Here is a 14754-nt window from a genome sequence, read left to right on the forward strand (position 1 = left end):
TGATAGGTTTAGGATATTTATTAAAACTTTTTTTTCTCCGTAAGTTACTTCCACTCGTTTGCTTCAGCGTTTTTGTTGAAGCGCTGGGACTTGAGACACTTCTTGACCCAGGTCACTCACCCGATAGTCCTGGATGATGCCGTTTTGGTGCTCCACAGGAGGAGGTTCCCAGGTAATACTGATATTCGTGCTGTTACTGGTGCCGACAGTCACTACAGCGACAGCTTGTGGCGGCGCACCGGGGACTGTGAATGAGAGATTATGGAAAGTTTCAAAGCAAGAAGCTGCTACAGAGTGATAATGAGGTCTAATTTATGCTGCCCAAACCCTAAATCAGGTCACATCCAACTGCCCCTCCACCTCAGCTACCGGCTGTCACCGGCTGTGCATGAGACCCACAACTACTGGCTATGTAAGTATGTCACAAGTTATCTATCAAATGGTTATAATCAGAATAGAATTCATTATAATGCTATAAGCAGTCGGATTTGGGGGTTAATCAGTATATTATAGTATTATTACATAAGAGAGAATGAAAACAAGTGCATTAAAGCATTGTCACAATATGGTATATAATAGAGGACCATTATACTTGTGATATAGCATATGGTTATCATAACACTGGGACTGATTTACTATTGAAAATAGGACACATTTTTGGCACAAATTGGATCAGAAGACTGTGCTACATGCTTTGCACCACATTTACTATGTATTTTAGACACACTTTTTGCTGTATCGGTGCACCAAAAATGGCCAAAAATGCACCAAAAAAGGTGGCACAAAGAATAGGCGTCAACTCAAATATCACTGCCAGCATGAAGAGGACGAATGTTTTCCCCAGCTACATGACATCCCCTACCCTATTATTAATAGTGCATCTCCGCAGTATTCCCTCTCCAGCCCTCACCTTCCTCAGGGGTGCGCACTAGCAGGATGTCGCTGTCCATGCCCTGGAACTCATCAAAATACGGGCGAATTTTTATTTCGTATTCAGTGCCTCTCTTCAAGTCCACCAGGATGGCGGTGCGCTCAGTCGGGGACTTGACATCCTGAACCACCCAGATGCTGGATTTAGGCCGATACATGACTCTGTAGCCCTGGATGAACTGAGCTTGGCGGTCGACCTGCGAATAGTGAGAATGTTAAATCAATTAATATAAAAACACGTTTTTGTAGTTTTATAATTGTACATTCATACGTATTCACACATCTGTATAGAGCTGCACAATCTGTCATACTGCAGAATTCACTGTCTGTAAATTCCAGCATTTCCTTTTTTGAATATATATATATAGTTCTGTGTAGACGTTTTAGGCAGGCGGGGAAAAATGCTGCAAAGAAAGAGCGCTTTAAAAAATGTAAGTGTTAATCGTTTATTTTAGTCAATCAACAAAATGCAAAAGGAAAAAACAAAAGAGAAATCTAAGTCACATCAATATCTGGTGTGACCGCCCTTTACCGTCAAAACAGCATCAGTTCTAGACACACTTGCAGAGAGTCAGGGATATTGTAGGATTATAGTCAGGAGTATGATTAACCAAACAGGTGATAATGATCATCATTTTTATATGTAGGTTGAAACAGTCATGAACTGAAACAGAATGCTGTGCAGGAGGCTAAATTCTGGGTGAGGAACAGCCAAACTCTGCTACAAAGGTGAGGTTGTGGAAGACAGTTTCATCTTACGAGTCATACACCATAGAAAGATGGAGCACAGCAACAAGACACAAGGTAGTTATACTGTATCAGCGAGGTCTCTCCCAGGCAAAGATTTCAGAGCAGACTGGGGTATTAAGATGTGATGTTCAAGAACTTTTGAAGACGCACAAAGAAACGGGCAAGGAAGATGAAAGACATGTCATGCTTACTTCCCTTTGAAACTGGAAGATGTCCAGCAGTGCCATCAGCTCAGAACTGGGTATAAACTAGTGGGACCCAGGTACACCCATATACTGTTCAGAGAAGTCTGGCCAGAATTGATCTTCATGGAAGAATTGTGGCCAAAAAGTCAAATCATTCAATGTAGTAACAAGGCCAGGAGACTCAACTATGTATAAAAACATAATGACTGGAGTGTAGAAAAATGGCAGCAGCCGCTCTGGACTGATAAGTCAAAACGTGAAATATTTGGCTGTAACAGAAGGCAGTTTGGTTGCTGATGGTCTGGAGAGTCATATAATAATGAGTGTCTGCAGACAGCAGTGAAGCATGGTGGAGAGCAGTACAATACTGAGTGTCTGCAGGCAGCAGTAAGGCATGGTGGAGAGCCATACAATTATGAGTGTCTGCGGGCAGCAGTGAAGCATGGAGGAGAGCGGTACAATAATGAGTGTCTGCGGGCAGCAGTGAAGCATGGTGGGGAGTCATAGAACAATGAGTGTCTGCGGGCAGCAGTGAAGCATGGTGGGGAGTCATAGAACAATGAGTGTCTGCGGGCAGCAGTGAAGCATGGTGGGGAGTCATAGAACAATGAGTGTCTGCGGGCAGCAGTGAAGCATGGTGGGGAGTCATAGAACAATGAGTGTCTGCGGGCAGCAGTGAAGCATGGTGGGGAGTCATAGAACAATGAGTGTCTGCGGGCAGCAGTGAAGCATGGTGGGGAGTCATACAATAATGAGTGTCTGCGGGCAGCAGTGAAGCATGGTGGGGAGTCATAGAACAATGAGTGTCTGCGGGCAGCAGTGAAGCATGGTGGGGAGTCATACAATAATGAGTGTCTGCGGGCAGCAGTGAAGCATGGTGGGGAGTCATACAATAATGAGTGTCTGCGGGCAGCAGTGAAGCATGGTGGGGAGTCATACAATAATTAGTGTCTGCGGGCAGCAGTGAAGCATGGTGGGGAGTCATACAATAATGAGTGTCTGCGGGCAGCAGTGAAGCATGGTGGAGAGCAGTACAATAATGAGTGTCTGCGGGCAGCAGTGAAGCATGGTGGAGAGCAGTACAATAATGAGTGCCTGCAGGCAGCAGTGAAGCAAGGTGGGGAGTCATAGAACAATGAGTGTCTGCGGGCAGCAGTGAAGCATGGTGGGGAGTGATACAATAATGAGTGTCTGCGGGCAGCAGTGAAGCATGGTGGGGAGTCATACAATAATGTGTCTGCGGGCAGCAGTGAAGCATGGTGGAGAGCAGTACAATAATGAGTGTCTGCAGGCAGCAGTGAAGCATGGTGGGGAGTCATACAATAATGAGTGTCTGCAGGCAGCAGTGAAGCATGGTGGAGAGCAGTACAATAATGAGTGTCTGCAGGCAGCAGTGAAGCATGGTGGGGAGTCATACAATAATGAGTGTCTGCAGGCAGCAGTGAAGCATGGTGGAGAGCAGTACAATAATGAGTGTCTGCAGGCAGTAGTGAAGCATGGTGGAGAGCAGTACAATAATGAGTGTCTGCAGGCAGCAGTGAAGCATGGTGGGGAGTCATACAATAATGAGTGTCTGCAGGCAGCAGTGAAGCATGGTGGAGAGCAGTACAATAATGAGTGTCTGCAGGCAGTAGTGAAGCATGGTGGAGAGCAGTACAATAATGAGTGCCTGCAGGCAGCAGTGAAGCATGGTGAAGAGTCAAACAATAATGAGTGTCTGCGGGCAGCAGTGAAGCATGGTGGGGAGTCATAGAACAATGAGTGTCTGCGGGCAGCAGTGAAGCATGGTGGGGAGTCATACAATAATGAGTGTCTGCGGGCAGCAGTGAAGCATGGTGGAGAGCAGTACAATAATGAGTGTCTGCAGGCAGCAGTGAAGCATGGTGGGGAGTCATACAATAATGAGTGTCTGCAGGCAGCAGTGAAGCATGGTGGAGAGCAGTACAATAATGAGTGTCTGCAGGCAGCAGTGAAGCATGGTGGAGAGCAGTACAATAATGAGTGCCTGCAGGCAGCAGTGAAGCATGGTGGAGAGCGGTACAATAATGAGTGTCTGCAGGCAGCAGTGAAGCATGGTGAAGAGTCAAACAATAATGAGTGTCTGCGGGCAGCAGTGAAGCATGGTGGGGAGTCATAGAACAATGAGTGTCTGCGGGCAGCAGTGAAGCATGGTGGGGAGTCATACAATAATGTGTCTGCGGGCAGCAGTGAAGCATGGTGGAGATCAGTACAATAATGAGTGCCTGCAGGCAGCAGTGAAGCATGGTGGGGAGTCATAGAACAATGAGTGTCTGCGGGCAGCAGTGAAGCATGGTGGGGAGTCATACAATAATGTGTCTGCGGGCAGCAGTGAAGCATGGTGGAGAGCAGTACAATAATGAGTGTCTGCAGGCAGCAGTGAAGCATGGTGGGGAGTCATACAATAATGAGTGTCTGCAGGCAGCAGTGAAGCATGGTGGAGAGCAGTACAATAATGAGTGTCTGCAGGCAGCAGTGAAGCATGGTGGGGAGTCATACAATAATGAGTGTCTGCAGGCAGCAGTGAAGCATGGTGGAGAGCAGTACAATAATGAGTGTCTGCAGGCAGCAGTGAAGCATGGTGGAGAGCAGTACAATAATGAGTGCCTGCAGGCAGCAGTGAAGCATGGTGGAGAGCAGTACAATAATGAGTGCCTGCAGGCAGCAGTGAAGCATGGTGGAGAGCGGTACAATAATGAGTGTCTGCAGGCAGCAGTGAAGCATGGTGAAGAGTCAAACAATAATGAGTGTCTGCGGGCAGCAGTGAAGCATGGTGGGGAGTCATAGAACAATGAGTGTCTGCGGGCAGCAGTGAAGCATGGTGGGGAGTCATACAATAATGAGTGTCTGCGGGCAGCAGTGAAGCATAGTGGGGAGTCATACAATAATGAGTGTCTGCAGGCAGCAGTGAAGCATGGTGGAGAGCAGTACAATAATGAGTGCCTGCAGGCAGCAGTGAAGCATGGTGGAGAGTCATACAATAATGAGTGTCTGCGGGCAGCAGTGAAGCATGGTGGGGAGTCATACAATAATTAGTGTCTGCGGGCAGCAGTGAAGCATGGTGGGGAGTCATACAATAATGAGTGTCTGCGGGCAGCAGTGAAGCATGGTGGAGAGCAGTACAATAATGAGTGTCTGCGGGCAGCAGTGAAGCATGGTGGAGAGCAGTACAATAATGAGTGCCTGCAGGCAGCAGTGAAGCAAGGTGGGGAGTCATAGAACAATGAGTGTCTGCGGGCAGCAGTGAAGCATGGTGGGGAGTGATACAATAATGAGTGTCTGCGGGCAGCAGTGAAGCATGGTGGGGAGTCATACAATAATGTGTCTGCGGGCAGCAGTGAAGCATGGTGGAGAGCAGTACAATAATGAGTGTCTGCAGGCAGCAGTGAAGCATGGTGGGGAGTCATACAATAATGAGTGTCTGCAGGCAGCAGTGAAGCATGGTGGAGAGCAGTACAATAATGAGTGTCTGCAGGCAGCAGTGAAGCATGGTGGGGAGTCATACAATAATGAGTGTCTGCAGGCAGCAGTGAAGCATGGTGGAGAGCAGTACAATAATGAGTGTCTGCAGGCAGTAGTGAAGCATGGTGGAGAGCAGTACAATAATGAGTGTCTGCAGGCAGCAGTGAAGCATGGTGGGGAGTCATACAATAATGAGTGTCTGCAGGCAGCAGTGAAGCATGGTGGAGAGCAGTACAATAATGAGTGTCTGCAGGCAGTAGTGAAGCATGGTGGAGAGCAGTACAATAATGAGTGCCTGCAGGCAGCAGTGAAGCATGGTGAAGAGTCAAACAATAATGAGTGTCTGCGGGCAGCAGTGAAGCATGGTGGGGAGTCATAGAACAATGAGTGTCTGCGGGCAGCAGTGAAGCATGGTGGGGAGTCATACAATAATGAGTGTCTGCGGGCAGCAGTGAAGCATGGTGGAGAGCAGTACAATAATGAGTGTCTGCAGGCAGCAGTGAAGCATGGTGGGGAGTCATACAATAATGAGTGTCTGCAGGCAGCAGTGAAGCATGGTGGAGAGCAGTACAATAATGAGTGTCTGCAGGCAGCAGTGAAGCATGGTGGAGAGCAGTACAATAATGAGTGCCTGCAGGCAGCAGTGAAGCATGGTGGAGAGCGGTACAATAATGAGTGTCTGCAGGCAGCAGTGAAGCATGGTGAAGAGTCAAACAATAATGAGTGTCTGCGGGCAGCAGTGAAGCATGGTGGGGAGTCATACAATAATGTGTCTGCGGGCAGCAGTGAAGCATGGTGGAGATCAGTACAATAATGAGTGCCTGCAGGCAGCAGTGAAGCATGGTGGGGAGTCATAGAACAATGAGTGTCTGCGGGCAGCAGTGAAGCATGGTGGGGAGTCATACAATAATGTGTCTGCGGGCAGCAGTGAAGCATGGTGGAGAGCAGTACAATAATGAGTGTCTGCAGGCAGCAGTGAAGCATGGTGGGGAGTCATACAATAATGAGTGTCTGCAGGCAGCAGTGAAGCATGGTGGAGAGCAGTACAATAATGAGTGTCTGCAGGCAGCAGTGAAGCATGGTGGGGAGTCATACAATAATGAGTGTCTGCAGGCAGCAGTGAAGCATGGTGGAGAGCAGTACAATAATGAGTGTCTGCAGGCAGCAGTGAAGCATGGTGGAGAGCAGTACAATAATGAGTGCCTGCAGGCAGCAGTGAAGCATGGTGGAGAGCAGTACAATAATGAGTGCCTGCAGGCAGCAGTGAAGCATGGTGGAGAGCGGTACAATAATGAGTGTCTGCAGGCAGCAGTGAAGCATGGTGAAGAGTCAAACAATAATGAGTGTCTGCGGGCAGCAGTGAAGCATGGTGGGGAGTCATAGAACAATGAGTGTCTGCGGGCAGCAGTGAAGCATGGTGGGGAGTCATACAATAATGAGTGTCTGCGGGCAGCAGTGAAGCATAGTGGGGAGTCATACAATAATGAGTGTCTGCAGGCAGCAGTGAAGCATGGTGGAGAGCAGTACAATAATGAGTGCCTGCAGGCAGCAGTGAAGCATGGTGGAGAGTCATACAATAATGAGTGTCTGCAGGCAGCAGTGAAGCATGGTGGAGAGTCATACAATAATGAGTGTCTGCAGTCATCATTGAGTCTGTCTGGGATTACATGAAGAGACAGAAGGATGTGAGCGAGCCGACATCCACTAAAGATCTGTTTTTCGGTCTCTAAGATATCTGGAACAACTTCCCTGCCGAGTTCCAACAAAAACTGTGTGCAAGTGTACCTAGAAGAATTCATGCTGGTGTGAAGACAAAGGTTGGTCACCCTAAATATTGATGTGATTTAGATTTATCTTGTTGAGTCATTTTGCTAATTGACAAAAATAAACTATTAGCGCTTCTATTTTTGAAAGCCTTCTTACTTCGCAGCATTTTTTCCTAAAACTTTTGCCCTGTGCAGTAAATCCCCGGCAGTCGCTGTAATCCCCGGGATTATGGGCCGCTGGGACGCCATGATACTTGATGCAGTGTTTGTTTTACACAATATCCCATTACACAAAAACCGATGGATATTAAATAAAGACAAATTTCACGCTGATAAATCTAAAAGTGACAATTAAATTACCGCCTTATTTCGGTCTCCTTGAACGCCCGCTACTCCCCCGCCACGTGGTGCGGCAGGACGGAGCGCTCTGCTCATAGAAGCAGTTTAATGATCATATTCAAACCCCTTTCTACTGTTGCTAAAAGTAAAGCCCATCGATCAGGAAGGGAAATATTGAGATATTCTAATTCGGGGGACGTCGATTGTTGATAAAGTTAAGAAAATGAAGATAAAGTGCTGCAATTAATGGCTTCCGTGTAATGAGTCCCATTAATAATTGACAAGGCTGCAGTAGGGGGAAGGGCCTCAGAGACACTTTCGGAAGTCTTGGCTGGAATCCGCGTTGGTTGCCAGGGACGACAAGTAGCAGTAATGGCGGACTCTAACTACACCACCTGTCAAAAGAAGCTATTGAATGCCACTTCCTTGAAATTCCACATCTGGGGAAGCTAACGGGTTATTTTGGGTAATCGCTGCCATTTTCATCACGTCTGACAGCGTAAAATGCCTTGAGGTTACATCACATGACCGCGCCGCTGCATGGTCAGACCATAGAAACAATCAGATCCGACAGGGTATGACACAGCCTGGAATCATAGCGGCGGTCTACCGGGTTCCTCAGTTACCAGTCTGCTATTAAGCTACATTTGGATACATTAGTTACGTTAGTAACGTTTTAGGAGTATAGAACAAACTGCAGCAAGCAGACAGAAGGAACTTCTACATGGACGATTGCTGATACAGGCGATCGCCTGTGTGAATGACGCCCCCGAAAACATACCAAAAGCTACTGTCCATGTCACAATATAGCGGATGTAAGAAAAGTAGTGGCCAGTAAAAGAAACAGTGCTACACTTACCGTCCATGTGACCTGCACGGTGGAGGAGGTGAGAATGATCGGCTTCTGAAGTTGAACCACGACCTCTCCGAGCTCCCGTTGTACCTGGCGGTGGTCTACGCCTTGACGCGTGGGGCTGACATCTGCAGATACAACAGACATAAGTACAAGGAGAGAGGAGCAGTGCATTGGGTGTAAGTGCTGGTCACCCGACTCACCTTGAGTCCGCACAGGCTCCGATATCGGACTGGGATCACTGAGGCCGTAGGCATTCATGGCTCGGATGATGAAGAGATAGATAGTGTTGGGGTTCAGGCCCATGACGGTGTGCTTTTCCAGCCTCACATTATCTGCAACCGTCTGCCAGGTGCTTCCCGCTGATTGGCTTCAATGTGAACAACAGATTAATATCATATGGGGAGGAAATATATTATATAAAACAATAACTACATGTGTGTATATACCGTAATATGACAGCTTAATCTGGGGGCAGTATTCTAGTAGTTATATTCTTGTACATAGGGGGGCAGTATTATAGTAGTTATATTCTTGTACATAGGGGGGCAGTATTATAGTAGTTATATTCTTGTACATAGGGGGCAGTATTATAGTAGTTATATTCTTGTACTTAGGAGGCAGTATTATAGTAGTTATATTCTTGTACATAGGGGGCGGTATTATAGTAGTTATATTCTTGTACATAGGAGGCAGTATTACAGTAGTTATATTCTTGTACATAGAGGACAGTATTATAGTAGTTATATTCTTGTACATAGCGGGCAGTATTATAGTAGTTATATTCTTGTACATGGGGGACAGTATTATAGTAGTTATATTCTTGTACATGGGGGACAGTATTATAGTAGTTATATTCTTGTACATATGAGGCAGTATTATAGTAGCTATATTCTTGTACATGGGGGGCAGTATTAGAGTAGTTATATTCTTGTACATAGGGGCAGTATTATAGTAGTTATATTCTTGTACATAGGGGCAGTATTATAGTAGTTATATTCTTGTACATAGGGGGCAGTATTATAGTAGTTATACTCTTGTACATAGGGGGCAGTATTGTAGTAGGTATATTCTTGTACATGGGGGACAGTATTGTAGTAGGTATATTCTTGTACATGGGGGACAGTATTATAGTAGTTATATTTTTGTACATGGGGGACAGTATTATAGTAGTTATATTCTTGTACATGGGGGGCAGTATTAGAGTAGTTATATTCTTGTACATAGGGGCAGTATTATAGTAGTTATATTCTTATACATAGGAGCAGTATTATAGTAGTTATACTCTTGTACATAGGGGGCAGTATTAGAGTAGTTATATTCCTGTACATAAGGTGCAGTATTATAGTAGTTATATTCTTGTCCATAGGTGCAGTATTATAGTAGTTGTATTCTTGTACATAGGGGTCAGTATTATAGTAGTTATATTCTTGTACATGGGGGGCAGTATTATAGTAGTTATATTCTTGTACATGGGGGGCAGTATTGTAGTAGTTCTATTCTTGTACATGGGGGGCAGTATTGTAGTAGTTCTATTCTTGTACATGGGGGTAGTATTATAGTACTTATATTCTTGTACATAGGGGTAGTATTATAGTAGTTCTATTCTTGTACATGGGGGTAGTATTATAGTAGTTATATTCTTGTACATAGGGGTAGTATTATAGTAGTTATATTCTTGTACATAGGGGTAGTATTATAGTAGTTATATTCTTTTATATGGGGGCAGTATTATAGTAGTTATATTCTTGTACATGGGGGGCAGTATTATAGTAGTTATATTCTTGTACATAGGGGCTGTATTATAGTAGTTATATTGTTGCACATGGTAGGGCAGTATTATAGTAGTTATATTCTTGTACATGGTAGGGCAGTATTATAGTAGTTATATTCTTGCACATGGTAGGGCAGTATTATAGTAGTTATATTCTTGTACATAGGAGGCAGTATTATAGTAGTTATATTCTTGCACATGGTAGGGCAGTATTATAGTAGTGATATTCTTGCACATGGTAGGGCAGTATTATAGTTGTTATATTCTTGTACATAGGAGCAGTATTATAGTAGTTATATTCTTGTACATAGGAGGCAGTATTATAGTAGTTATATTCTTGCACATGGTAGGGCAGTATTATAGTAGTTATATTCTTGCACATGGTAGGGCAGTATTATAGTAGTTATATTCTTGTACATTGGGGGCAGTATTGTAGCAGTATTATATACATTTATGTAAGTATCTATTATGGTATATAATATATAGTAGTGTATTCTTGTAAACTGTTTTAACTGTGCAACACGTAGGAAGTTTTACTGTAACAGGGATACTAATTGAACAATAGAAGTGAAGTCTGGCGGTTATAAGATAACTTCCTGTTGCTAATTATAATGTGCAATGGCAGTTTGATTGATCGGTATAACAAAACGATTCACATGAAAGTAAACATGCACATACAGTCGGCACCCCCAATGTCTTGTCATGAGCTATCAGACATTATGCAGAGCAGTTAATGATTTATGATAGAACATTACTAAGCATCCTACTCTCCGCAGTCCATGGAGGCCGCTGCAGCCATTTCTCCACATTCACCCCCTTCCTTCCACAAACCACCCTCCTGATTTATGATAGAATTTCGCTTGCTCTGTGTTTGTGAATATTTTCATTGCTGACTAAACTGTTCACCACCTGCATCCTCCATAAATCTCCGTCCAGAACAAAGCAGATGTGTCAGACGTCCAGTACCGTGGACGCAGCGCCCATTTCTCGCTTCCTAAGAAAATGTTTGCAGAACCGCTGACCCAAAGCGCGGGCAGGACATCTGCAGTCCTGGAGATCTTGATCATGTTTTATTAAGCTGACACACCAGCCGGATAATAGCAAAAGGCAGAGCGAGTTCCCAACATGGAAATTACAGGAAAGCAAGAATGAAAACTCTACAGCAGCTTCCGTAGAAATATACGAGACGTATTTTGGCCCTCCCAATATCCCTTCCCTATGTTAAGGCCCATTGAGACACAACGATACTCACTCAAAATTTGCTCAAAACCATGTTTTGAGCGATAACCGTTGTGTTTAAATGCACAGACATCATGCAGTTTTCATGCACGATTCGTTCCTCGCTCAATTCTAGTTTTCTAGAACTGAGCGATGAAATCTTATCAGCCTCGCAGGCTGTTATCACAGTCTGCAGCGCTGATAAGATTCTTTGCCATTAATCCCATATCCTGAAAAATGATGAGGTTGCAATGACCCGTGTGAGAGTTTTCACTTTTTTTTTTCCCTTAGCATTCTACTTATGCAGAAGTAACTATTGTGGAACTACAACTCCCAGCATTTTCAGATAGATACAGGAAGCTTACGAATGCAGCCTAATCTGCTGTTTCAGATTTCCGCTCCATAGCTTGCATGTATACATGCAGATTTTGGTACAGCGTCTTTTGTGTCTTGAGGAATCACTCCGCACTGTGTGAAAGCACCCTAAAAGAAATCTTTTTGGTCACCCTGAGTTGTGTGGAACTGATTGCAATGCAATCTTTTGGTTAGGACGAAAACAGAATTTTAAAGGATTTGTCCGGTCATATGTACACTATCCTACTAAAAGTAATTGGATACCTGAGCAAGAATCAAAAGTAGCATTGATTTACATATGTTAAAACTTGGTTGGGTTTCCTTTGGCCTTAATGATATCAGATACTCTTTGTGACTTTCTATTAATGTCTCATACACTTCAGCTGGTATTTCCCTCCATTCATCCTGCAAATGTCTGGTGAGATCTTTTAAATGAAATGCATCGGCCCTTCTACGATGGTGCAAGGAGCGTAGCCATTGGACAGATGAGTAATGGAATAATATTCTATGGAGTGAAGAATCATGCTACACCATCTTCACATCAGATGGACGTACCTGGGTGTGGAGGACCCTGGGAATCGACTTTTTTGCCCGAGTGTGCTGTGCCAACAGTTAAATGCAGTGAAGGCTCCGTTACGGTCTGGGGATGTTTTACATGTCATGGTCTCAGTGGTTGTAGTGGCATGAATTATGAACACGGAGGTGTCCCTTTACATTCTAGACATTCCAGACACCAATGTGACAATTCTCTGGGAATTGTCAGCAATATGTCCAACACCACAACGCGTCTCGTCACAGGTCCAACACTGTTTTACATTGGTTTGAGGATATGGAAGGTCCATGATTAGACTGGCTGCACAGAGTCCGACATGAACCTACTGAACATCTTTAGGATGAACTGGAATGTCAGGTCAGAAAATAAACAGCATCCATTATCTTTGGGAGGACTATTCAGACATTTGCAGGATGAATGGAGGGAAATACCACCTGAAGTCTATCAGACGTTAGCAGAAAGTCACAGAGATATCTGATCTCATTAGGGCCAAAAGAGGCCCACTAAGTATTAACATATGGAAATAAATACTACTTCTGACTCCTCCTCAAGTCAAATTACTTTTAGTAGGATAGTGTAAGCAAACCTCATTAGTTTCATTAAATGTTTTGCAATTTTCTTACACACAGAAGTTTGTGTCCTGAATCCTCACCATTTGCAAGATCTAGACTTGCTGTCAGAGAATAGAAACAATGACTGATTTCATTCCTAGATTGAAAATCCCTCATGACTTAGTCCAGCTGACTGGATGGTGAGACCGTATCCGTGTAGACACTCCTGAAAGCGAAGCGCGGCACCACAAATGTCACTTTCTGTCCTGGATTCCTGTCCTTATCTACACTGACACACTGAAACCAGCCACCAGCTGTGAGCTTTCTGGAATTCAGACAAGGACAATTCCATTTAGTGACACCAAGAGAAGAGGAAGAAGCTGATCACAAAGCGCATTCCAGAACTATTATATAATAACATTGATGCCTTATTCGCCAAAGACGGACAAACCCCTTCAGGACAGACGGCAGAAATCTGTAACCTTTAAGAATCCAATGAAAATGCTCAGAATCTGGTTGTTTCACCTGAAAGCCTCGATGATGTAGGAGGACACTTGGGTGTTTCCGGACTGGAGATGCGGCTGCCATGTCAGAGTCACACTATTCTTGGAGACGTCCGTGACAAGAGGTTTGGAAGGAGATCCGGGCACCAAGCTTGGTTCTGCTACGTGTACCGGGGAACCTTTTTCTTCAAAGACATCATAAAAGTGGGATTATTAGTAAAATATTAAAAAATGCACTATTTTATATGCTGAGGACTAATGCCACCAGCTCATAACCCATAAACCAGTGTTCTGGGTATAGGGGCCGCGGCTTCAGTCATACTTCTACCAGCAATGTCCGAGTCTGGTGCCATCGGGCAAAATGACGTAAGGCGAGGCGCACACTGGCTGATTTTCAGGCAGTGTGCTGTATAATTCCACGGACAGCACACGGCCCTGTTGTAGCCTATGTGGCTATACATATGGGCAGTTTTTCAGATTGACCCATGGTCAGTGTGAAAAGAAACTCCCGGTATGTCTTATTTCTGTCTGCATCATAGAGAATAAATGGGACATGCCAATGAATGTGAATGTGTAGAGTCCATGTATATCAGACGGCACACGAACTTGTGTCCGTGTGCTACAAAATAGGACTTGAGACAGCGCCAATGCCGCTCAGCTGGACCAATGCAGCAGACCAGAAGTAATCCGATGGAACATCCACATTAGAAAAAAAGTGCAAGAATTCTTGTAGTTTTTATTTAAATGCTGACATCTAGAGATGAGCGAGCGTACTCGGAAAAGCACTACTCGCTCGAGTAATTTGCTTTATCCGAGTATCGCTGTGCTCGTCCCTGAAGATTCGGGTGCCGGCACGGAGCGGGGGGCTGCAGGGGAGAGCGGGGAGGAACGGAGGGGAGATCTTTCTCTCCCTCTCTCCCGCCCCCCACTCTCCCCTGCTCCCCGCTGCGACTCACCTGTCAGCCGCAGCGGCACCCGAATCTTCAGGGACGAGCACAGCGATACTCGGATAAAGCAAATTACTCGAGCGAGTAGTGCTTTCCCGAGTACGCTCGCTCATCTCTACTGACATCCCATCAGATTTCTTTTGTCCATATGCTGTCCGATGCAAGTTGTAGAAGATTCTCTCTGGTGCCACTAGCCTAAATACACTGGTGGAAATGGACAGTGTTATACCCAGACGAAGTTGCAGAAAGTTTATGAAACTCTGATCAGTCTCTCGGTATAAAGGGTATTGGATGAAGTACATGCATTAGTATGGGGCACAGTCCCCAGCTTTAGGTCTGGGATGAATTACGTCACATGGCCACCCACCACAAACGGACTACACAACTCATGCAGGCATGGGGAGACCCCAATAGATATCCGAACCCTTCTTGATTCAATGCCTGCAAGGATCCAAGAGTGTATAGGAGCTCATGGGGGGCACTTCTTACAGACACCTGCACCGAACTGTAATAAACTTTGCCTAATTCATTCCAATTTGCCATCATTTATA

At 44.9% G+C, this 14754-nt stretch overlaps 1 protein-coding gene across 2 annotated transcripts in view; it reads right to left on the reverse strand.

Moving 5' to 3' along the window:
* ROBO3 (roundabout guidance receptor 3) overlaps nucleotides 1-14754 on the reverse strand; it is a 355409-nt gene that overhangs the window by 19164 nt on the left and 321491 nt on the right. For both annotated transcript variants that reach the window (XM_066606664.1, XM_066606663.1), the window contains 5 exons: nucleotides 13279-13441; nucleotides 8507-8673; nucleotides 8310-8431; nucleotides 911-1127; nucleotides 121-245 (listed from right to left, as the gene is read on the reverse strand). In XM_066606664.1, the coding sequence (XP_066462761.1) occupies nucleotides 121-245; nucleotides 911-1127; nucleotides 8310-8431; nucleotides 8507-8673; nucleotides 13279-13441 (794 nt within the window). The remainder of the gene's footprint in view (nucleotides 1-120; nucleotides 246-910; nucleotides 1128-8309; nucleotides 8432-8506; nucleotides 8674-13278; nucleotides 13442-14754) is intronic.

This window comes from Eleutherodactylus coqui, chromosome 6 (assembly GCF_035609145.1).
Source record: "Eleutherodactylus coqui strain aEleCoq1 chromosome 6, aEleCoq1.hap1, whole genome shotgun sequence".
Lineage (NCBI taxonomy): Eukaryota > Metazoa > Chordata > Amphibia > Anura > Eleutherodactylidae > Eleutherodactylus > Eleutherodactylus coqui.